The sequence below is a fragment of the Ambystoma mexicanum genome, chromosome 10 (genome assembly GCF_040938575.1).
Source record: "Ambystoma mexicanum isolate Mex_15411 chromosome 10, UKY_AmexF1_1, whole genome shotgun sequence".
Classification (NCBI taxonomy): Eukaryota; Metazoa; Chordata; class Amphibia; order Caudata; family Ambystomatidae; genus Ambystoma; species Ambystoma mexicanum.
This window is the reverse complement of record NC_090932.1, coordinates 374,661,059-374,685,769: the sequence shown is the minus strand read 5'-3', so window position 1 is coordinate 374,685,769 and position 24,711 is coordinate 374,661,059. Positions and strand designations below refer to the sequence as shown.

At 41.4% G+C, this 24,711-nt stretch overlaps 1 protein-coding gene across 2 annotated transcripts in view; it reads right to left on the bottom strand.

Moving 5' to 3' along the window:
- The window catches only part of SLC18A1 (solute carrier family 18 member A1), a 367,959-nt gene that overhangs the window by 173,454 nt on the left and 169,794 nt on the right, over positions 1 to 24,711 (bottom strand). For both annotated transcript variants that reach the window (XM_069617961.1, XM_069617962.1), the window contains 2 exons: positions 20,513 to 20,596; positions 3,049 to 3,141 (listed from right to left, as the gene is read on the bottom strand). In XM_069617961.1, coding sequence (XP_069474062.1) covers positions 3,049 to 3,141; positions 20,513 to 20,596 — 177 coding nt within the window. The remainder of the gene's footprint in view (positions 1 to 3,048; positions 3,142 to 20,512; positions 20,597 to 24,711) is intronic.

The following is a 24,711-nucleotide window of genomic DNA, read 5'->3' as shown; positions in this document are numbered from 1 at the left end:
AATCGCTGCTACATGCATTGTGCATGCTCGTTTGCTCTCTCTCTTGCTCTCTCGCTAATGAAAAAATTGAAAAGTCTGCATTTCTTTGGCATTGAACAAAACAGGCGGTCAAATGACTAGCATACTGTAGATACATTTTCCACCACATATGTGTGTAATGCACTGTGTTGCTGGATTTTTTGCATTATCAATGTTAGTTTAGGAAATTATTTAGGAAGTCATTTTATATAGGGAGTGCCTATAAAAGGGGGGGCAAGGGAATGTTACTAAGAGTACTAATGTAGCCCATACCAATTCTTCACCGGATCTGTCCTCGTTATATATTAACAAAAGTATTACACATGCAACATATGGGGAAAATGTTAAACATAATAAGTCTCCTGTGGTTCTCAATGATACCACAATACAAATGAGTAACTTTACTCCAATGGTTATGAATTAAGAAGATCCAAGTATGATGAGTATAGGGGACTACTGGGTGTAAATGTTATAGAAGATGTGCGCCATCCATAGTTTAAGTAATGGTTGGTACGCAGACATGCGCTCAGTGGACAAAAAGAAGGTAAATGGAAGCTGTTACATCTGTTCCCTGATACCACACGCATCAGGGGCACTCAAGATATTAATGCCACAAAGATTCCGCTCTTGGAGGCCCAGTGTCTAGTCCATCTCACATTATGCAGGCTATGAAGCACGTTCCAAGCACGAAGTGTACACGTTGTCATGTGCTTCATTAACATTTACTCGATTTTGGCCTGCTGCCAATATTCCCCAGCATCCCTACTTCCTCTGGGTTGACTCCCTGGCTTTGGCTGGCGTCTTCTCCTTCTCTCATGGTTAGCCGACAGTGGTTCTTCAGTGTCTCCACTTCAGTTGCTGTATCCACTTCTTGGGTTGTCTACGTCCCGCGGTCCCTGATAGGCTCTCCTGCTTTGTGTCTTCAGGCTCCGATAAGGGGAAGGCTGCCTCCAAACACCTGCGAATGCCAAGTAGCTCTAGGTTGGCTTCCGGCATTCCCGCAGCGTGTTTCTCCTCATGGTCAGCTTCCCTGTTTTTGGTTCTCGTGCCGGTCGGATCCAGGGCTCTCTCTACAGCCTCCCGGTCTCTTGTTTTGTTCAGAGAGAAGAAGCTTTCTCGCTCCAGCGGCTCCCTTCAGTCAGCTGGTCCACTTGTTTAAATCTCCCAGGCACAGGTAACGCAACTACTAGAGCGCAGAACCTGGTTCCTGAACTTCCTTGATCAACATTCCTCTGTTCATCTTCCTCGTTGCAGTTCTCTGGTAGTTATGGGAATGGAAGCCCATTCTTGAATTTCTATAGGTAAAGTCTGTGAAGACTGGGAAATTGTTCTTTAAAGGTAAATCAGTTGTAGATGGCTTGTAGGTAGAGGCTGAGAAGCTGGTCTCATTAATTTTAGAGGGTAAGCTAGACAGTGATGACTTATATGTAGCTCTCATTAGAAGGTCTTCAGCATCTTTCCTAGGTGGATGAGGGGAGGTGTTACAGTAAGCCATAAAGACATTAGGCAGGGATGGGGGATCCTCAAAAGAAAAAGGGGGATACCATCTCTCATCTGAAGGTGCCATGATTTTCTCACAGAGGTTGTCTCCCCCCCAGGTGATCCTCCCTCATATAGCCACCCCCAGGGCCAGTATCACGCAGCGGCTGCCATCCTCTGGGCACATGGGGAGAGGTCACTGCCGTGAAAGAAGTGATGACACCATTAAATTCATCACAGCTATCTTGCGGTCCATTTCACCTGGGGTAGCACATTGCATGATTTTATTAATCAGCTACCTCTACCTCCCTGTGCTTCCTCTCTCCTCTACTCTTTCAGTCCACACGGATTTGTTCAAAACCAAACTAAAAGCCTACCTCCTTGCTTCTGAGTTACCCTCTTAACCTACCTCTCATCTGCCTTATAGCTAACATTTTTCCCTCGCCTCTAACCTGCTTATGTCCCTCACTTTCTCTGCCTCCATTCTAGCACTTCATCCATCATGGTCACATCTCTAACACAACTGGCCGTACTGCTTACCTGCACTTAAAACGGTCTTATGTAGGTTGTTCTTAGTCTATGTTTGTGCACCCATGATTTGTCCAAGGTGACTGTTCCATTTACTCCCATCAACAACCTGGTCAGAATGTCATTCAAATTCATCCTAATGCAAGAAGCTCACTGCTTCCAGTCAAATCTGATTTCCTATCTATTGTATGTTCTTTTGTTACCAAAAGAGTATTGTTCCTTCCTGTATATAAATAAATAAAAACAAATGCATTCCAAAAATAAAATAAATAAATAAAGTTAAAACGTATCCAGTCTAACATTACTTGCAACAAGCACCATTAACCCGCCACAACATCCATAAATCGAGTAAGTATTCGGTAGAGTGATGAATTGCTGCAATCCACAGATAAGGGCCACTTTTTTGGGGATGTCCGGCCCATTTCTTGTTCCAGTCCAACCCTGATATAAGGTGAGTTTGCTCTAAATAGGATGAGTTTCTTTGTATTCTTTGTTGCGTATCACCCTCTGGCTAAATAAACATAGTGGCAGGTCCGGCCTTAGTGGCGACAGAGCCCCAGGTGGCAAAACAAAAATGTGGCACCTTCCCTCCTACCGCGCGTCCCTGGTGATGTAGGTGGTGGGGGAGTGCAAAACACTTCAATAGGCGCTGATCAGCACCCTATTATTAATAAATGCACTCAGAGAGCGGTGTACATTTACTTTCAATAGGTCACCTGCTGCGCCTTCTCCCACCACAACAGCTTGGGTGAGACCTTAAAAGACTCCCCCGAGTTGGTGTTGCAGGGTGGCTAATGGTGCCCCGACCGGTCGCCCGGGTGGCACTGTCCTAATGCCGGCCCTGCATAGTTGACATAGCACTCTGCTAGCATATCTAAAACCAAACCCAAGGTAATACCCGGGAACATTTAAATTAACTAGTGCTCAAAGTGACATAGCAAATTCCGAACACACAGCACTCTAATTTGCTCCTTCATTCGAATTCAGAGCCTGTGTTCCGGCACCACAGGGCAAGGTACTTACCAAGAACTCCCATAGCAAGACCGCTCAAAGCTATGCCCATAGCCTTGCCTCTCTCGCAATCATCTGTGTAAACACTGGCCAACATCCCGAGTCCTAAGGGTAAGAAAAATGAGAGGAAATAAAGGTAGAGTGGATGGGGAAAGAAAAAGAAAGCAACAAAGAAAGAAAGAAGAAAGAAAGGAAAAAAAAGAAAGTATCAAAGAAAGGTGGGAGAAGAGGAGAAAGAAAGATGGGAGAAAGATATTGATGGGAAAGAGGGAGAAGAGAAAAAGATCAGTTAATCCATGTACACAGATTAATTCTAAAGCCTAAAAGGAAACCTAACCTGCAATGTTCAACAACATAACTGTAATTGCTGGATTAAATATGAACAAAAGACAAATACCAGATCCTGGTAATGAAATAAAAACATGGCTCTCACTGGTGATTAAGGATACATTCTGATTCCTGCATTATGCAATTAATACAAGCACACATTCTATGGGCTTTGCCAGCGTTCACACTGAACCGGTACAGGAAAGAGAAGGAAAGTAATGGAATTTTGCAAATTGCCGACAAGTGGAGCAAAATTAACCTTGTACCATCAGAGGTAACCTGATTGAAGGAACGAGTTCCAGAGATTGAGAGATGGAAAGGGGCTGGGTTGAGGAAACGGTCGAGGAGAAAAGCAGGGAGTGGCAGAGAAAGGAGGCGAATGAAGGGGCTAGACCTAGCCTGGTAGGAAGTCGACACAGAGGGCCAGATGAAGTGGTTTTGCGTTTGCTAGAGCAGCGCAGAACACGTTTTTTTTTTAAACACAAAACTAGCATTCACAATCTACAAAAGGGAACGATTCGATCCGCCATTAACTTTGGGCCCTGCAAAGTTCACATTGCAAATTATTTTCAGTTGCAAGTGGAAGGAGCCCCTACCAGTCCTTCCCTCTTTTCTCTTTGCAAGTGAATACCTCAAGGGCTGAACCTGATTATGCAGTTGCCAAGAACTGAATGGTTGCTTCTGAGGTGCTTGGAGTCGGTGGTAGTGGTACCCATTTGAAGAATGGACGCAGCCTTAGCTGTGGGCACATTCAGGGGCACAGGCAGCGGTGCTCTGTGGCAGATGCATGCACCCATTTTTTCAATGTAGGTTTTATTTTCCAGTACAACCAATACTCTGTTTTAGAACAGCGTTAGCAATTCAAGCTACTTTGGGAAGGGGGTGGAGCTTGGCCATGCTATCCAGTATAGGTCTCTGGTCCTATAATCATAACTGCACAAGAGGTTTGCAAGCCAAAGCTGCCTGAAGCATATTATTGAGGAGTAATGTTTGCCTCTCATTGTGCACAGGCCATTTAACCTGCACCTAATTACAACATTGAGAACAGATTAAAGTTCTGCTGCAACACTTTGCACAGCATGGTGATGTAACTCGCCCAATTCATACATCTGGCCCACAGTAATGGACTGAGGCAAGGAAAGAAGACGATGGCAAGAGGGTGAACGAGAAGTAAGGCAGAATTAATGTGAGAAGAGAGAAGGACAATGCTGCTAATTCAAAGTTGGTGGTACATCCAAACTCGAATACCACTACTGCCACTCGAGTTTGAGGTAAATATTCTATACTACAGGTGTTGGGTTGGTGGCGATAGCCTGCATTCATGGATTCCTATAGGATGACTCCATTGGGGATATTAAATAATCCGCCCAAAGTAAAGCCCCAATTTTGATGAGGTAGACAAATCTCCATCAAGTGCCCATGGTTCTTCCTCCACATCACTTCCAAACTCTGAATATGGTGGTGTGGTAAATGTTTCAGTAATTCTGCATGGCCCCAACCTCCTCCAACCAGCTAAAACCATTACTTAAGCAATAAGCCCTAAACTGGGGGGCATTACCGCTTCAGGAAATGACCCTGGGCCAATAGATACAGGCCCGAGCGAAGCAAGGGTAACGCAGCCCCAGGGCATTACCTTAAATGGTAATGCCCGCCCAGCAAGTGGCTTATTGCTATTAGTACCCTAGCCCATGGGACCAGGGTACTAACAGAATAATAGAATATTCTTGGAAGTTGTGAAACGTTTCACAACTGCCGGAAAAAAAGGAAAAAGAAAGATGGCCGCCATGGAGCGGGACAAGGGTAATCCCTTTTCTCTTTCCATGGCGGCGTTTTACAGATCTGGAGCGGATGCACCGGGAACAGTAGTGTTCCTGGCGCGTCTGCTCCCAATCAGGACCAAAAAGTATAAGATAAGTGGGGTGGCAGGGGGAGGGAGAGTAATCTGAGGAAAAGGGGGTGGCTGTGGGGCAGTGGAGGGCACTTACCTTGTTCCCCGGGGGGAGAGATGGTGGCCTCCAGTCCTGAAGAGGCTCATAGCGGCAGGATTACCAGCAGGATTACCGTATGGTAAGGCTCCCACTTTAAGCCTCCCCATTGGCTGGGATGCCGAAGTCACGCCCCCTGCAAGGTACTAATATAGGAGAAACACTCTCTATTTGTACATCTTTTATACATGGCGTAAGACATTTGCAGCAAAACTGATATCTAAAAACTTTATCATGAATGTTGTGATTTTAGGGTAGATTTGTGAATTTGAGGCAGAAATGATATATTGACTTTTTTCCGACACATTTGGTACACAGACACTATCTTCATTTTATTTGTACTTGGGTTTACTCACAATAGAAGTCTTAATAAATAGTCGGAAATCATTGTTCTGCGCATGGGTCTTTTGATTTCTTAGTTCCTTATGTGTGCTAGCGTTGAAACTTCCCCCTCCGTTCTCCATTACTAAGTCTTTTATGTATGGCATGAGATATTTGCTACAATCCAAATATCTAGACAGCTCTTTTAGAAACTTTTTAAAATTGATATTGTGATTTTATGGGTGATTTGTGAAATCTTTATTTGAGGCACATATCTACATTTTCATTTGTTCATCAAGACACATTTTTATATTTTGCACCTAGGTCTTTGCTTTGCAGATCTCTGTGCTAGTGTTTAATCTTGCGCCCAATGTTCCTCCAAATAGATAAAGCCACCACTTCGTGCCAGCCCACAGCAGAAACACTGGGAGGGAACTAAAGGTGCACCAATGCTGTTTTACAAACGTCTCTTCAGGGTACATGCTTGATGAGATCATGGTTAAAATACTGAAAAATGAAAACCTGCAATTTCATCCAAGTGAGTAAAGCAGTATGCTTTAAAGGGTAGCCTGCATTTTAAAAGACTTTGGCCCTTATTCACAAACAATTTTTCAATGGGAGTTTGCCATTATAAAACACTTCTGTGAATTAAGCCCTATGTTATGAAAGTCTTCATGTTGGTAGGGCACTTTTAGTTGTATCAACCAATTTCATATAAATATACATGTGTATGTATATACCCATGTTGGGTAGGAAAGTAGGGTACTGAGGGGTAGCAGATCGAGGGGTGGGGGCACAAGGTAGGAGGTAGGCTTTTGGGGTGCCCAGCATGATCAGAAAATACAGGATGAATTCTGGTTGACCAAAAGTGCACAACCCAAACGAAGGCTTCCAATAAATATTCTTTCAAAACACATAGAACCCTTAAAAGGGCTTCCTGAAACTAAATCAAAATTAGATCTAAGATCCTATTCAACAAGCTGGACATTTGTTGGACCAGATGTTTTCCCTTATTATTAAGGAGTTTCTTTTTCTTCTAACGTGGAAAAATCTAACATTTTAATGGGACAGAGAACAGTGCATAAAGGATCAGTCTTGGAAACTACAAAGGAATCCACACTCAGCTACAGTTTAAAGCAAAATCATGCTAGAATGGAAGCCTTAGACCCAAATAACTCTATCCAGCTATTGAACAATAGAATTGCTCAGCTAATGGGAATGGTGGCCCCTAAGATATCTTGTAAATAGTGCACTGACAACAATTGAAAACAGAGTTAATTAAGGAGGTCAGTCTTACTTGATTCTGAACTCAAAATCTTGACAAAAATAGCATAGCTATTATGATCAAAACATCAAGATTTTGCTACAGACAACTTTAACATTGTATATTAACAATACTGAAAGCAAATACAAAGTTTTCTCAGAAGGTCGATTTCTTTCCCCTGTGTCGCCAAAGAATAAAAGACCTGGACTCTCTGCAAGCTCTCTATGCCAATGCTGTTCTTTCTCAAGCACTGGTAGTTACTTTGTCCAGTATTTTCTGGACAAAATTGAGAAGATCAAGAAAGGCTATGCTGTACGTCTTAACCGAGGACCACACTCTCCTCCACTGAAGGTTAAGATATCTTAATAAACACTCCACTTGTAGATACATTTTCACTTCTGGCATTGGAAAATATGGAGCCTATTTTGACAGTATCGAAATGCTTTCAATCTGCACACAATTGTCTCCTACCCAAAATGGTGACAGAAATTTGACGTACTCTTAGAAACAGATCTCTTTTAAAATTGTCGTTATCTGAAGGACGAGTTCCAGGCCACTGGAAAGTCGTCGTGTTACTCCCTCCTTTGAAATAAGTATTGCTGTATTTGAGCAACCCAACAATTCTAGATCCATTTTTAAAGATCCAATGTTAGACCAAGCAGGTTGAGTGTGGATCATATTAACTCAAAATGCAAACTTTCACCTAACATGCTGAGCTGCTAGATTCTGTTCCACTGGGTTTGAGACCCAGTTTCTGCATTTAATTGGCAGCAATTTCCAAGTTGAATAGACTGACTGGAAGAGGCCAATGGTGGCAAGGCAGGTGCTCTAATCCTTTTGGGTCTGTCTGCAACATTTAACACCATTGACAATCACATCCTCCTGACTAAGCTGCACGATCAATGGTTCAAAGGAGCAGTTGCATGTAGGAATCAATCTTTCTTATATGGTTTAATGCAAGTGGTGGATATAAAGAAATGTACATACAGCCTAAGTTCATTACCATGCTTGTACTTGTACCCTCTACCTGACATCATTTGACAGCATTGTTTATATTTTTTAAAACAAAGCAGATGACACGCAGATGTACATTAGATTATCCAGGAAGAGAGAGACGACAGCAAATATTGTGAAGAACTGTCAAATTCCCATTAAAATCTGGATGGTTTCCAAATACCTAAAGATCAATAACAATAAAATAGAGAACTTTATAGTCAACATTTAAGTGGATCTATGGGGCACTACTGAGAAATTTGGTGTTAGCCCAAAATCTTCCCCTTCCATCAGAAATCTTGCCATAATAATGGATTCTGAATGAACTTTAAAAGAGCAGTTTATGCAGTGGCTTAACCCAGCTTCTTTCAACTGAGAAAGCTAAAATGGCTACTTCAACTTCTTTAACCCACAACGTCTCTATTATGAATACTTTTGTATCATCACACCTTGATTTTGGCAACAACATTTACCTGGGCCTCTACCCTAATACACGGGTAAAGCTTCAGAGAGTGCAAAACACAGCCACTAGTTTTCTGCTGGGGAAAAAAAATCAACCATATCTAAATTGAAATGGCATGTGCCTCCCTCATAGAAATCAGTATTTGTTAAGAAAGGAACCCCTCTGTCCAGCAACTGCATCGTTCCCATTCAACTAGACAACTTAGATCTCAGTCTTTATTTAATATTAATGTCTTTAAGAAGGACAAAACTGCCTTCTCTATTTTGCTCACAACTTCTGGAAAAGTTTTTGAACAGGCATGAGAAATGATGAAAATCTTTTGTTCTTTTGGAAAACATTTACGAGGTTTTTTTTGTTTCATATCAGATTAGCTTGGGTAGAACCCCATCAATGTTTCTCCTTCTGGAACAACACTAGTTAGTCCCACGTCTATCTGAATCACGTCACGGGGTATGCTCTGGTTGATTTGCTGCATATGGGGTGGGGGCGACCAGATATGTGGAGCTTAGCCACCAGGTTGCTGGTGTGCTACTCATGACTGCTTTTTAAATGATCCATGAAGTCTTGAACAGTATCCTGGTCTTGGGATAAAGCCAATGGAGTTTGCATAGGATGAAGGTGATTCATCAAATTTCGGCACACCTATAATAAACATGCTGTAGCATTGTGGACTGCTTCTAGGGGAGCTATGTGAGCGGCTGCAAGCCCTGTTAGGAGAGCATTCCCACCCATCAATATGCGAGACCACTAGGGCCTGCACTACCGTCCAGAGGTCCAGCTGCAGGATGAAGGGTTTGATTTTGCCTGGGGTGAAGATTTCGAGCCAGGTCATTTGGGTCTTCTAGGTTATTTGTTTCTGAATCCGAGAGGTGCTCATATCATTGAACCACTGTTGGACAATACATTGTTTAGCCAGGTGTGAGGAGGGGCAGATGAGGACAAATTCGGTCTTTGGTGTGTTAGGTTTGAGGTAGTCAGTCAACATCCAGGGCTGGATGATGGCTAGGTAATCATGATGCGACTGATGTCCTGCCTGTGAGCTTTTTACTTTATTTTAGAACTGAGCATCGTCTGCCTATTGATGGATGGCTCTATTGGGATCTTTGAGGAGTGTGCCCAGAGGCTCCATCTAAATGTTAGAAGGGACTGATGAGAGGAGGGAGCCTTGCAGGACTCTGCAGGAGAGAATGGGAGTCAGTTAGAACACAATGTGTTCATTTGGATGGCCTGGTGTCTACCAGAAAGGTTGGAGAAAACAATATTTAAGACAGTGCCTGAGAATCCCATCCTGTTAGCGAGAAGGAACAGGAGGATGCAGTCTACAGCGGGAGTCACCTCACCCAAAGGGCCCGCATGTGGCTACCTCAGTGACCACATGGTGCATCTTCACCACTGCATGCATTTCCTCCAGATACGCTACTTAAATCTGCCATGCGACCCATATCTCCAAACATAGACCCAATCCTTGTGGCCACAGTGGGCCACAGGGTTCAAACGTTCTGCCTCTTCTTTCTATCTATGTGTGGAGTAGCCCAGGCAAACAGCATCTTTTCTAGATTAAGCAACATAAACCAGACCTTAGCTTGGTCAGAAGCCTATAACTGTGGACGGCTCAAATATTGGATCTAACATAATGTCAAAAATGATTTAAATTCCCTAGGATCACCTCCATACTTAGGGGGCATGGGAGGAGATGAAACGCCTGACTATCCCTCGGTGCCACTAAGGTGGCAGGAGCTAATATGGGTCTACTATCTGATTATGTGAAGATATGATGCCACCACACAATTTGTGCTAGTTGAAATAAAATGTATTTGTAAGTAGTTAGTAGTGTCCGTTAGCGCAACACGTGTTTCGGCCCTTGGCCTTCTTCGCAGCCAGACATATACTAATTGGTAAGTAATAAAACCTCTCTTCATAGTATTCACAGAATCCAATAATTGGGTTTAATCCCTGTGCCTCTTCTCAAGAGTTCTGTTCTCCTTACGTCCACATCTATTAGTGAGACACCAGGATCTGATTATGTGGAAGTTCCACAGACAGAACCCCACAGTGATCCTTGAGGGGCCGATTCTTTCACCATTTCGTCTACCGTGTTTTGTAAAATAGTCAATGCGCCTATCGTGGGCCTGGATGGCCACCCCCATTGATTGTTGCAGTACACGGATGGTCCGCCCTGCACTAGACAGGCTTGGTGGCAACAACTGCATCATCTGCAGAAGTGCCATAACATCTTAGTGGTAACAAGCTATCTCTTCGTATAGCAACCTAAAGAAGAAGTCCCCTCTCTTGTTCCCCCAACAGTGATAGCAAGAGACTATTTGGGACACCAGATCCAACAAAGATGTCAAGACAATATATGCAGCAGGTTTCTTACACTCTTTATGAAGCTCTTGGCATAAAGGGAACTCCTGTGAATGATCTTGATGCCCTACAAAACTGTATATTAAATCTAAACCTAATTACCTATGAAAATGAATTACCAAGGCATCAACATAAGAGGCATGAAATGAGGTGTCATTCAGGGAGACATGATACGAGTCATTATAGGCAAATTCAGCCAATGGAAAAAGATCTGTCCACCCTTGCTCATTTACTTTTGACATAACATTGCAATTATTTGCCAAGAGCCTGATTGTCCCTCTCATTTTCCACGTCCGTCTGTGGATGGTAAGCCGATGAAAGGCAATGTTGGATATCCAATCATTTACAAACCTCTTTCCAAAAGAGTGAAAGGAAAGAGGTTTGTAAGGGGAGTGACATACCCATACATTTGTAGGACAAAGCTAGGGAAACTGTTAGGGTTCAAACACTGAATACTGTTAAAGGACTCTGCTAGCTCATTCAAGCACAAAGTTCCCAAGGTTCACATCATGTGCTGCAATGTTCTTCCAAAGACTTATAGCACAGATCTCTAAGGGGATGAAGAATACAATGTTCCTCTAAGATGATATTTTAGTCTACACAAACTCAATAAGCAAGCACAAACAAGGTACTACACAGATGACACACAAATCATAATTCCACTCCTTTCTAACAACTCTTCAAACTTGGAAGTTGCCCCATTCACTTCAACGTAATCGTTCAAAAACAGAAGTGTTCAGCACGTAACAGGAGAAAGGTTCGATGAGTGACAGTTGGAGAGAGAGGGACTGGAGAGGAGCGAGCTGGCGAGCTCCTGGAAGAAATGATCTAATCAATTACCTGACTCCTGCATGCGCTATACATAACAGATAAACAATTTCAGAGATGTGTTTATGACCTCTAAGGCACACGTTTGAAACCCTTCATAGCTGATTCAGCCATTCATCTTTCTGTCTGAGGTAAGATAATTGAGTACTATCAAATTGGGTAATATGAGAAACCTGAGGGTATTCTCACTCCTAGACCCCTTGGATCCTCTGTGCAGGTGGTTAGGGAAAGGCCAGCGCTATTGGATCCCGAACCTGCAGGCAGAGAAGCAAAGGGAGGATCACCTGGGTGGAGGGTCCATGGGGACTGAGTGGGTTGCCCTTGGGCGAGACATCACAATTGACATTTGACAGTACTGGGATGAAGAAGCAGCAACTAAGAACAATGAAGACTATGCTCTTTTACCACTTTAGTACTGGGACAGGAGGCCAGTGCATGCAGCAGAGAACCCAACAGTGGGATAGGGGAGCTGGGACTCCCTGAAGCAGACAGAAAAAATACCAAGGGAGCCATGCAGGAAGGCTGCCCCTTTCCTTTGTACTCAACAACCTAATTCCCCTGTGGTGGAGGACCACACAGGAGTGTCTGAGGGGCAGGAACTGGAGCCCCGACACTAAAGGAAGAAGGCTGTGTGATCTGCACTGCAGCGCCAACTCCTAAAGCGACCACTGAGTTTCTGATGATTGAGAAACCCGGTGCACGCATGTGTGAACTTGAACATTTCCTGAATACTTTGTATCGGAGTGGTTGCGTGTGGCGTGTGGCAAGAAACGCAATTTATAAGATCTCCAAACATTGAACTATTCAATTAAAAGTGAATCAAACAATTATTGAACTGCAGAAAACGGGAAAATGAACCCTAAGCAAGAGATCTAATTATTCAATAACAAACTGAACTAATAGAATTAAAGCAGCTGCAATCCAAAAAGAGGAAAGGAAGTTTAAATCCTGGACAATCATCATATATCGAAGCGCTAAAATGGATATAATTCTCAACAGGCCACAGTATGCTTAAATCTAATATGACTTTAAAAGAACAGGCAAACAAAGGTTACTGAAACCTGATATACAGTTCCATTTTCAACCTGTGTGAAAGTTACAAATTATCTGAACAAATATGAAAATAACATTGACTGAACTGTGGAGAAAAGGATATTTTGTGTTTCTTTTCTTTTGGACTGTGTCATTTGCATCTTGGGGAAAGGAACCCTTAGTCCTGACCAAAAGCATTTAATTTCAAGGTTATTTGAATTGTGTGAATTGGAATTTGGGGAAGGGAACACTGATTCCTGACTTGGGGAAGGAAACCAAGAGACCTGAAAAAGACTATTGTACCCTAAATCCAAGAAAGGGGATTCTGAGACGTTTTCTGTGCGGAACTATTTATACTTGGGGAAGGGAGCTGAAAGGAAGCTGAGAGCTGGAAGAGGCTCTGAATGTTATGCTGGACACTGTTTCTTTTGGTTGCTAACATCCCTACACATTATCTACATTAGTTGTGAGTGCACGATAGGTTTTGGAAACAGACATATTCCTAAATTGAACTATTTGACTCAGACTTTCCTTAGTTTTATTTAGGTAGGGAAATCCCACCTTAGCATAGGGCATGTTAGGACTTTTTCCATGCTGACATTTAAGTTAATACAATTGGTTTTTAAATTTGGAATCTGTTGTCTGTGTCCTTCTTCATGATGCCTTCACAGAAATAGCAGTTTCAATTATTACAGAGCAGAGCACAGCAGAGAGAGAATCCCAACATGATGTTTTACATAGAAATGTCAGATTATTAAAGGAAAAGTTAAGAAAAGAATAAGAAAGAACAACGGGAGGGAGAGAGGGAGAAGAACAGTGGATGAGGAAGGAATTAATGAGAAAGGGGTATACACATAAAGGTACTAATAATCTAAGGTGAATTAGGGTGCAGCGTGAACACAGATGTAGGAAGGGACAAATAACAGAAGAGCGTAGGACAGGAGTAGTAAAAATGCAAGAGGGGCTTGGAAGGAAGAGAGTGATCCATAGGCAAAGAGGATGGATGGAGAGGATAAAATGGTGTAAAGTGTGAACGAGGTGACATGCATGATGGTTTAAACAAGAGCTAGCTCATATCAACAGTTACAAACATTAAACATAAACTGTTAGTCATAACATAGATTTATTCCAAAATGAACATATAAAAAATACTATTTGATCAAAAAACACATTAAAGGTTTAAACACTGTATAAAAATACAATTCAAAAACATGACAAGCAGCGCCTTTTAGGCTAGGCGATGATCTAGATAGATCGAGTTATTTTTTAGAGGTGAGGCTATAATTGGCATGTCGGTGTCAAAGATGTCCTTTAATTGACATATTTAAAGTATAAATGGTTACTATATTAGCCACTTTGCACTCAACATGTTCCAGTTCTCTTCTGTTGTTTTCTGAACTTTCTTCAGAAGTGATGGCACTTGACTTTCTTACAATAATACAAAATGTATTGTTAATGTATTCTGTTGGAGTTTCTCCAACTTCTTGTAAAAGGTGTGGACGCTATTGCTTTTTTTTAATAAAAAACGTTGTAACTGTTGATAAAAACAAAACAAAAGAGAAAGTACGCTATAGTTGCCTATTTAGAGCTGAATGATTCACTTAATAATCTAAGGTTAGACCTTGAGGTTAAATTCCCTGGTCTAATCTGTGTAAATCAACTGAGAAGGCGATCCTGAGTTTAGCATGGAGTGTCTTCTCTGGCGCGAAGTTACACTAAATTAGGGATAATCGACCTGCAAAAATATTTGCATCCATTTAATTTCCAAGAGATTGTGCTTAGGAGTTATCGTTTGAGGACTTGCTTCATTGGAATATTTTACTAGAAGTTAAAAATACCTGTAAAATTAGTAGAGTCGAAAATCTGATATATGTGGTGAGAAATCAAACCAATTTGCGTTTGGGAATTCTGGTTGATAGCTGTTAGTAATTACTATCCTTGGTGAAGGCTCTGGAGAGGGCAAAACAAGTGAGTCACAAAAAGGGAAAGAGTTCAGTTCCCTTCGGTCACTAATGTGTTAATATTTTTGGCTATCTCCCAAAGTAAAACGATATAATTCACTGTATTCATGCTCTTACCTTAGTAATCCCTGTTATGAGGATACGTCCCAAGAGATATTCCATGGTATATCTGTAAGTATAAGAATAGATAAAACTCTGGCTCATTTGCTAGTTTTAAGGGACTAGTCCCTAACTGTCTAGACTTAGGATCAGAGCACTAGTGTGATTGTCTATTTCTGTGTCTAGAAGGTGCATTATAGCCTCAAAAAAGTCAATCCCTTGCTTACCTTCAAGATAAGGCGGTCTCTCTGTTTCTCTATATGCTCCGATTCGAAAAACGAGCGAAACAAACGCTCTATAGTAATGTTTTTCCGGAAGTGCGGGCACCATCTTAGGTGAATAGAAAACGTGACTTATAGTCCTTTCTTTATTACCCTTGATACTCCATGGTCCGTGTTAAATAGAGAGAGGATCCGGCTATAATTAGAGCGTGTCTACCTCTGGTTCCTTAGTACTCATAGGAATATCCAATGTCTAGCCATAGTAAGTGTATTTTGAGATTGCCGTTTTCATCTTATAACTAGAGTTTCTGAGTCTACTCTATAGTTATACTGATCTTTGTACTTCTAATTCTATTGATCTATATTATACTGGTCCTCGCAATTCTAGAGAGGGAGGCTCCGAGCCTTCAAAATAATGAAAATTACTGAGATTATCAATTAACAATAATGATGTTCTAGGACTTTGCTTAATTAGAGCCTCATGAAGTGGTTAAATTGAGACTTAGAAAATGAGTTTTAAATGCAAACTTCACGAAAGGGATAATCCGAAAAACTACTGTAAGACTCTGACTAGGTGGAATAATACAAATAGTCACTAAAAAATTAGAGTGAGATACCCCCTATGGAACCTCTACTGTACACTGTCTTCCGAGTATGTGTGCCCGGTTACGCTTATAACTTCCCTCTTTGCTCTAGTTATGAAAAATCTTCTTTTTTATCTTTCAAGTCGGATTTCATCTGCGAGACGTACACTTTCAAGTAATGATCTACAAATTTAGATAGCGGTTCTAGGATATAATTAATCCCTGCTACTATCAGTCATCCCGGCGGATTGTGAAGGGTTTTATGAACTTTGGGGAGACAGTGGAAAGTCAGAGTAGTTGCCTCTTTATTGACCAGAAATTGTCCCTTGCAACTAACAATTGAATCAGAGTTTTATCTATTCTGATACTTACAGATATACCATGCCACATCGCAAATAGAAGCACTTCATTTAGAGACCCGATGACCTCTACTGTTAACCGCTCTCTTGGGACGTATCCTCATAACAAGGATTACTAAGGTAAGAGCATGAATACAGTGAATTATATTGTTTTACTTTGGGAGAGAGCCAAACATATTAACACATTAGTGACCGAAAGGAACTGAACTCTTTCCCTTTTTGTATCTCACTTATTCTGCCCTCTCCAGAGCCTCCACCGATGATAGTAATGACTAACAGCTATCAAGCAGAATTCCCATCCGCAAAGTGGTTTGATTTCTCACCACATATATCAGATTTTCGACTCTACTAATCTTACAGGTATTTTTAACTTCTAGTAAAATATTCCAATGAAGCAAGTCCGCAAACGATAACTCCGAAGCACAATCTCTTGGAAATTAAATGGATGCAAATATTTTTGCAGGTCGATTATCCCTAATTTAGGGTAACTTCGCACCAGAGAAGACACTCCTTGCTAAACTAAGGATGGCCTTCTCATTTGACTCCACAGATTAGTCCAGGTAATTTAACCTCAAGGTCTAACCTTAGATTATTAAGTAAATAATTGAGATCTAAATAAGAAATGAAAGCTTACTTTCTCTTTTATTTTGTTTTTATCAACAGTTACAATGGTTTTTATAAAAAAAAAAAAAAAAAGCAAAAGCGTCCACACTGTTTACAAGGAGTTGGAGGAAACTTCAACAGAATACATTAACAATATATTTTGTATTATTGTAAGAAAGTTGAGTCACATCACTCCTGAAGAAAGTTCCAAAAACAACAGAAGAGAATGGAAACATGTCGAGTACATGAAAGTGGCTAATATAGTAACCATTTATACTTTAAATATGTCAATTAAAGGACATCTTTAACACTGAGATGCCAGTTATAGCCTCGCCTGTAAAAAATAACTCAATCTATCTAGATCATAGCCTAGCCTAAAAGGCGCTGCTTGTCACGTTTTTGAATTGAATTTTCATACAGTGTTTTAACCTTTAATGTGTTTTTTGATAAAATGTAAATTTTGGAATAAATCTAATATGTGTTATGAATAACAGTTTATGTTTAATGTTTGTAACAGTTGATGTGAGCTATCTATCTCTTGTTTAAATCATTTCTAATTACTCATTAGAACATAGAGCTTCCACTCTGGTGGTATCTATGGGTTTCCCTCCTAAGTTTAGTGACAAATCATGATGGACCACGTCAGACTGTAGCTCTTCAGCATCCTTGAGGTATTTGTTTCTCAGCACTGCACTTTAGTGGTGTTATTATATATTCATCAATGAATCAGCTATTTGAATCCTGCATCTTTTATTGTTCCAGCATTCTTTACTATGCATCTGATTTTCAAATATTTGGCTTAATTCTAAGTCGGCCGGGCTGGTAAAAAAAAGTGCAGGTATTCATGGATACCGATACTTTATCGGACAGGCCGACTAAAGGTTTGCCAGTGGGGCACCTGTGTTAGCTCCAGCTAAGAGCTGGAGGTAAAGCAGGCTCCCTACCAGCAAACAAAAACCTAATTGCCGGCAAATCCCTCATGAAGTCCTCTGGGACTCCATGAATGGGGATTTACACCGTCACTCTGGCACCAATAACCCAGCGGCAATGCCTCCAGACCTGGTAACGGAAATGGTAGCAACATTTGCTGGTATGCTGGTGGCTCTACTGCCAGGATACCGGCAATATTAGAATGAGGTCCACTGTCTGTCTAGGGTGTACACTTCTTCATAGATTTGGTATGTACAAAATTAGGAGTCTATACAATGTCTATCTGTACAAGGGTACCAGAGCACTAGGTGCTACCAAGGACTCCATATTTCAGGCCAAGGCTTTGTTTTTATTTGAATTAATTTTAGTTAATGTTGTTCAATTGAAGTTGCCCAAGACTACAATTCCTAGAATGCAATTTATATAGAAAGTTAACCCTAGCAAAGGAGCATGAAACACTGAGGTGACTTGCAATATCCTTTTTACTTACATTAGCCGGTATTATATTCCTTCTAATACATAGCTATCCCACTGAATAGTTGGTCTCTTGCTCTGATACAAGAGTTCTTCAAGTTATTGATAACTATGATAAATGCAGGGTTTGTTCTGTGAAAACTGTGAAGGCATCATGAAGCAAGACACAGACAACAGATTCAAAGTACAAATAAAAGATATTTATTAACTCAAATGTCAGCATGGTCTAAGGCCTAACTTGCCCTATTCTAAGGCGGGATTTCCCTACCTAAACAAACTAAGGATAGGCTGAGTGAGTAAATTCAACTTAAAAGTCTGTCTGTGTCCAAAACCTACACTTGCCCTCACAACTAAAGCTAAACAATGTGTAGGTATGTCAGCTACCAAAATAACAGTGTTCAAACTAAAGTTCTGAGCTTCTGCCGGCTCTAAGTTTGCTCTTGGCTCCCTTCCCCAAGTTCAATACAGTTCCAACAAAAGGTTCTCGGGTTTCCGCCCCCAAGTTTAACAGAGTTATAACAAAAGGGTCTCAGGGATCCCTTCGCCAAAGTTCAACACAGTTCTTTAGGCTTCAAATTCGCAGTCCCATCAGCTTGTTCAGTTTGCCTTTTCTTTCCATCCCTTGAACCACGTTAGGTCAAGCAGTCTTAGCCTCTTGACTTCTCTTGATTTATTCCAAGGAAGGGTTCCTCAGTCTTGGCGCAGTTGTCAGACCACACAGACCACCAATCACAGGTCATGCAACCGATAACCCTGGAACTTTACAAACGTTCATTCCTTCTCTTAAGTCTTCCTTGACAACACAGGTTTCCTTTCTGCCTCTGTGTTATAAGTCCACTTACACCTCTGGTTCACTTTACTGGCTTCTTGCCTTTATCAACATGTGACTGAGATACAGTTTTTTTCATGGTATTTCTCCTGGTTACCACCTTGCTTTCACACTATTCAATAGTGTTTTAGTTTCTGCTCTTTTCACTTTGTTTGCAAAAGCTGTTTCTTTAAATTCATCTCTTTTGCAAATGCACCTTGCTTTCAATTTAATTTGTGCGATATTCTCATATACTTTTCTTTACTTCAGCAATCAAAATGTATTCAGTGCTTGTCAACTTGTTCAATATTCTATAGTTTGTATTTGGTCATCCGACCCATCTATCAGCATTCAAAACACATTATGTGTTTAGAAATTAGTTCAGTATTTAATAGTCCACGTTTTTTGGTCTCCAGACTCCTTTATCGTGTATTCTTGCTTGTTCGGTATTTGCCGCAACCGATACCATGCCCCTGGATTGCCCCGGCCTGAGTGAACCTTCCCTGTCACTCACCAGTGTGTGGGCGCTCCTCAAGATGCTCTGGTCTTGCTTCTGGGTTCTCACTCGCTCCTCACTCACTCCTGAGGAGCTCTGGTGAGCAGCGCTAACTCTTTCCTGTTCTTCCTGCAGCGGTTGGCAGTGTCTCAGTGTTCCCTACGCCCAACGGAGAACACAAGACAATGGGTACTGCGCATCTCCAGACTCTCTTGCGACCCGCAATGGCCCCTCAGTGTCTTTCTGGCTTCTTTGCTGTCAGCATCCTTTTCACCGGCGCGTACTTTGCTCGCTCGACCTCGGATGGCTGCGCTCTCCGGCCCAACTGGTTCCCCTCTCTGCTGCTTCAGACTCTTTTTATAAACCTGCGAACATTTAACAGGTTGCAGGTATGAAAACTTAGTTTCCCTTGCCCGACTATAGGTACTGGGATATGCCTGGCCCGTTCAAAACTCCTCAGGCCTCTACCTCGTCTCAGTTTCAGAGTGGTGAAATGAAATGTTAGTGTTCACTACTCTTACTCGCCCCAGTACTATAATGGTTTAAATGATGGAAATTGAGTGGATATGGTTTACAACAGCCTACAAAGGCTGGGGAAGGGTAAGGTTGGCTCTCATTGGAAAAAGGGGGATATCATGTCTAGCCTGCTGATACCCTTTCCCCAATCCCCTGGGACCCTCCTCCTTCGCCTCTCCACCTCCAGGGTCAGGATCCATGAGTGATGGCCTTTCCATGGACACCTGAGAAGAGGATCCAAGGGGAGTAGGTGTGAGGTTACCCTAAGTTTTCTCACAAAACAAAAACACAAATATGCTGCTTGCAATGTGCTGCAAAAAAAATTGCATATAAAAGCCATTTTTTGGAACCATATAGAGACACCAGCTCTACTCTGCTAAATTGCAGCAGTGCACAAAAATAAGCATACTGCCATGAAAGCTTTCTTATCAATTGATGGTTGTGAAATGTTAGAGAGTGTTTTTTTAAAAAGAGGGGAAAGAGAAACAATAGACACATCTTGCATTACGTGCTCTAGTTGCAGCTACAACTCTGCTCTTTACTGCTCAAGCAGCAAATGTCACAACTTAACTGTAATTAGGCAATTATTACCCCTCCCATGAACCTCAAGGATAGTAACAGCCCAGTTCCCAAGTTATCCTCTGTCCCTAGCACTGTTACTGACATTTGCGTCCAGTGAGAGGTGTATTATTGCTATACGCAACCTAAGGTCACCCCTTATGCGATCAGATGTTTTTTTTACCCCATTATATACGGTAGAGTACCCATTTTGCGAGTAAAGAAAATCAGACTAAAAAAGAAAATGGCCAATAGGTAAAAAAGGAGACGCATGTTTGTCTGCGGCTTACCTGCCACTGATGAACAGGAAGACCCGATACCCTGCAGCATCCTTGCCACAAACAGCAGTGTATAGGTGCCTGAGAATGCAAACACTAAAGTGGGTAGAAGAAGACATGACACAACGTCAGGTCAAAGATATTCACATCATCTTGTTTATTGGCATCAGACAAAGTTTATTGACACAAGAGAGAAAAGTTGGCCAATACATTCCAGGTGTTACTTTTCCATAAGTGCTCTCTTGCACTTCAGTTAAGCGAAAGCAGAAGTTTTCCTTGCAAAATCACATTTTATGGAATTATATCAAAGACAAACTATTTGCCCTGAGATCCCCGATCCCTCCTTTCTTCACTGAAACACTCAACTGATCACCTGAAATGCGTGAAGGCACTGAAAATGCCTTCACTGAAAACTATTTATTCAACAGTTCCTAACTGAATGATCCAACAAATACCAATTGGAAAATATTGTAACTTTGGTACCTACAATTCATCGACTCTTTTTGCTGTGAATGTGAGTGCCCTCTTTTACCCAGAATTTACCTTGCACGCTTCCATGCCATGGGCATCCATTAATACCTCCTTATCCTCCCATATATAATTTCGTTCTCCTAGCTGCTTCCAAGTGAGATCGTTTTTATTTCAAATAAAGAAAATCAAAAAAAAAAAATGTGGTACTGTACTGTACATTATATAGGGGTGTAATGTACATTTTAGAGTTGATGCTTATATTTTATCTTCTATAGATACTTCATCACCCCTACCTCTGCACTCCCTACCCTACAAACATTATTAGATACTATGATAGCCGCTGCTTTATAAACTGCATTCACTCTAATTCACAAATATGTTCAATAGAGCAAATCAGGAGATGCTCTTGTACATCTCAGTTTTGTATCTACTTTCCTATTCCTGATTCACAAACATACTAAAACTGGAGCAAATCTGGAGATGTCTGGAGCATCTCTTAGGTGGTCTTGACCAAATATTAGTGAATTGCTCTTGCACATAAGCATCTTAAAGATGCTTAAGCCACCACTAGATGTGCTACAATTGTAAGCTTTGTAAACAAGATGTGCAGTAATAGATGCATTTCTCCTGTTACTCCAATTACATTTTCTTGAATCTGACCCATGCCTCTTTCTACAGCAGCTATGAACAGGGTTTGGCCAAGATATGAATTCTGACATTGTGCGGTTAGTTGTGGTGCTCATTTTTTAAAAACAGCAAAATTAAGTCTGGCATTTATAGATAGATGTGTTTCTTTTTGTAAATCACTTGAATGTGAAATGGCTCTAAGTATTTCAGCAAATAGGAAGACACCCCAGCAATGATTAGCTCAGAGGAGACTGGAGATTCATCCACTGATAACTCTCAACAACCACTGGCGGTCTTAGGCTGCATTCACACATCAATGTTGCGTGTTGTAGCAACAGCATCTTTAGTGGGATTTGCTACACATTGCCTGATATTTCTCATACGGAAATCGCCACATCCCTTTGAAGATGACTGGCTTCCTCCTTAACCGAGGGTTGTGTTTCAATAATTTCTGTCCTGATGAAGGTGTCTAAACGCTTTTAATGCTAAAATGTCTAAAGCTATTCAACGCTCAAGTAGACACTATCTTCAGGATTAGAGACACTAACTACAGGATTAATACTGATATTATCTTCAGAAACAACTGCTTGACACTATGTCCAGCATTAATTGCTGACACTAACTTCAGGATTAACTGCCTCTTACAGACAATATCTCCAGTTTTCATTGTTCATTACAGACATTTTCAGGAGTAACATTTGTACAGAAATTCTGTGTTCCTTTTTCTTAAAGATCGGACACTATCTTCACGATTTGTCTTAAAAGCCTATTTGAGTCACAGCTCTTTTTCTTGTGAATCTTTTTGTCTGCTGTATGTCTCTTTTTGACACTGTCGATAATTGCATATTGGAAGTGATTTATAATAATGTTTCTAAAGGTTCATGTCTGCAACTTGTATATCCTTTGCAAATATATATGTTTGATTCATATCTTATAGTTTTTCTTTTTATTCACTTTGATTCTCGCAAATCTGTTTACAAATGTTAATCGTTTTTCACTAATAATTTTTGTCAGACCTGTAAACTTGATCTGAATCTATGAATGATGATGTTTAAAATGTAGTATTTATTCTTCAAACTTACATGCGATACTCTTTAGTTTAGGACAACCATAGTTTATAACATGTGTTGTTGTATGGTGTAATACGTTTGGGCACCATTGCTACTAAAATCAAAAATAATTAGATTTAAATGGTTTTCGAACTATTAGCCAACAGGAATCTTTTGTTTCTTTTGGGGGTTTTATCCTGAGTTGCTAGTTGTAGTGCGCGTTTCCCTGTGTGTATATGGATATATGGACTTCCTCTTCATGGATATATGGTTGACCTCAACTACAATCACCTGAAGAAGAGTCAACCTACATAGCTGTGAATAGGCAACACTATGTTATCTCACACACTTAATGTAGAGATCTCTAGTGTTTTCTCCTACTTAGAGGGCAGCCATGAACACATCGGTTTTAAAATAAACATCTAATGTGGCTTTGACAGCCTGGCCGGAGGGGGGGGCGGACATGGCCTTTAACGGCCCACCAGCCTGATCTAAGGTAGATCGGAGCGAATAGAGGGCCTCAGCTCAGGCTGCGGGCAGTTAAAGGCCATGTTGTGCCCCGCCACAGCTTGAAAGTCATACGCACCACTGGATTTACCGGGGTGCGGAGGGTTTCTTTTTTTGTTCATCATCGAGAGATCAGCTCAACGCGGAGTGCGTGAGCCCAGCTTCGAACTGAAAAAAAAGGAATAAAAATGGCCACCACCATTAAAATGGAAAAGGGTCTAGGTCCCCTTTCCGGATGACGGCGGCTATAAAAAACATGTTAAAAATGGCTGCTGCCATCTGAAAAGGGACCCAGTCCCTTTTATATTTTATGCCACGGGTGCGGACTGTGATCACACAATTGCTCCGGGGTAAGGCAGATTGTGATTGGTCAATCTGTCTTTCTCGGATGCGAAAGAGAAATCAATTAGGCAATGTGAGGCAAAAGAGAGACTGTAACATGCAAGATTGACATCAGCCTGGCAATGCCCTACCCTGCTAGCCTTTCTGATTATAATGGCTGTTGACAATGAATTTTCCCAATTGTAAAATCACTAAAATCAGTGGTATTTAATAGAAACAACCTCAGCAGGATGAAATGCCTCATTGTGTACACTTTACAGGTGACTGACTCTGCCCCAGTCCTGAACACAGGCGCCACAGATGCCAGTATGAGATGCATTCATCAATTGAGATGTCTTGATGCATTGGGCCTCATTACGACCCAGGGCCGCCTGGGTCGCCTGGGCCGTGACTTTACCACCATGGCGTGAACTACGTTTACGCCATGGTAGTTGGCGGACTTACCGCCCCATTCCGAGGTTGGCGAGGCGGTAAGTCCCCAATCCCCATTTACCCTTCCCCATTCCCATTTTTGCCCCATAGGGCATAATGGGAGTGGGGAAGGCGTTAATTACGCCACCGTAAATTACGGTGGCGTAATTAACTCCATGGTCCCTTAGCGCCATGGATTTTAACACCTGCTAAAAGCAGGTGTTAAATCCGCCATGGCGCTAAGGGACCTCGTACTCAGGCGGTAAGGGTCGGCGCTGTTTACGCCGGCGTAAACCCCTTACCGCCTGAGTCGTAATGAGGCCCATTGTCTTATCTGGATTCCAATCAAAGATCCACATCACTCCATTTTCTCTTGTTCACCCCTGTATTCAGGCTCACCCTACTCCTTCCTTTTACCCAACACTTTTCTGTCTTCCTCTAACCATTAAAAGTATTTGTTCTAAGATTATTTTCACTAAGACTAAAAAGAAGAAACCAGAACAGACCAAAATTACCAAACATCTCTTTAAGTGTACCCTTTAAAGGTGTTTTGAGCAGATGTGATTTTGGGAAAAATCGGTGAGAACACACAAACCTACCAGAATATCACTTAGAAAGTCACACATCACTTTCTAAACACTTTGCTCGATACCATTCAAGATGATGAGAATACATAGGCCATCGATGTAACCAAAAATATGCTACCTTCGTATGCCTGTCTTTACAGCTGTGGATTTACATATATAAGCATTTGCATCAGTGCATTTGCATGTTTTTTTTCAAATGGCTTGCGAGCACTCATAA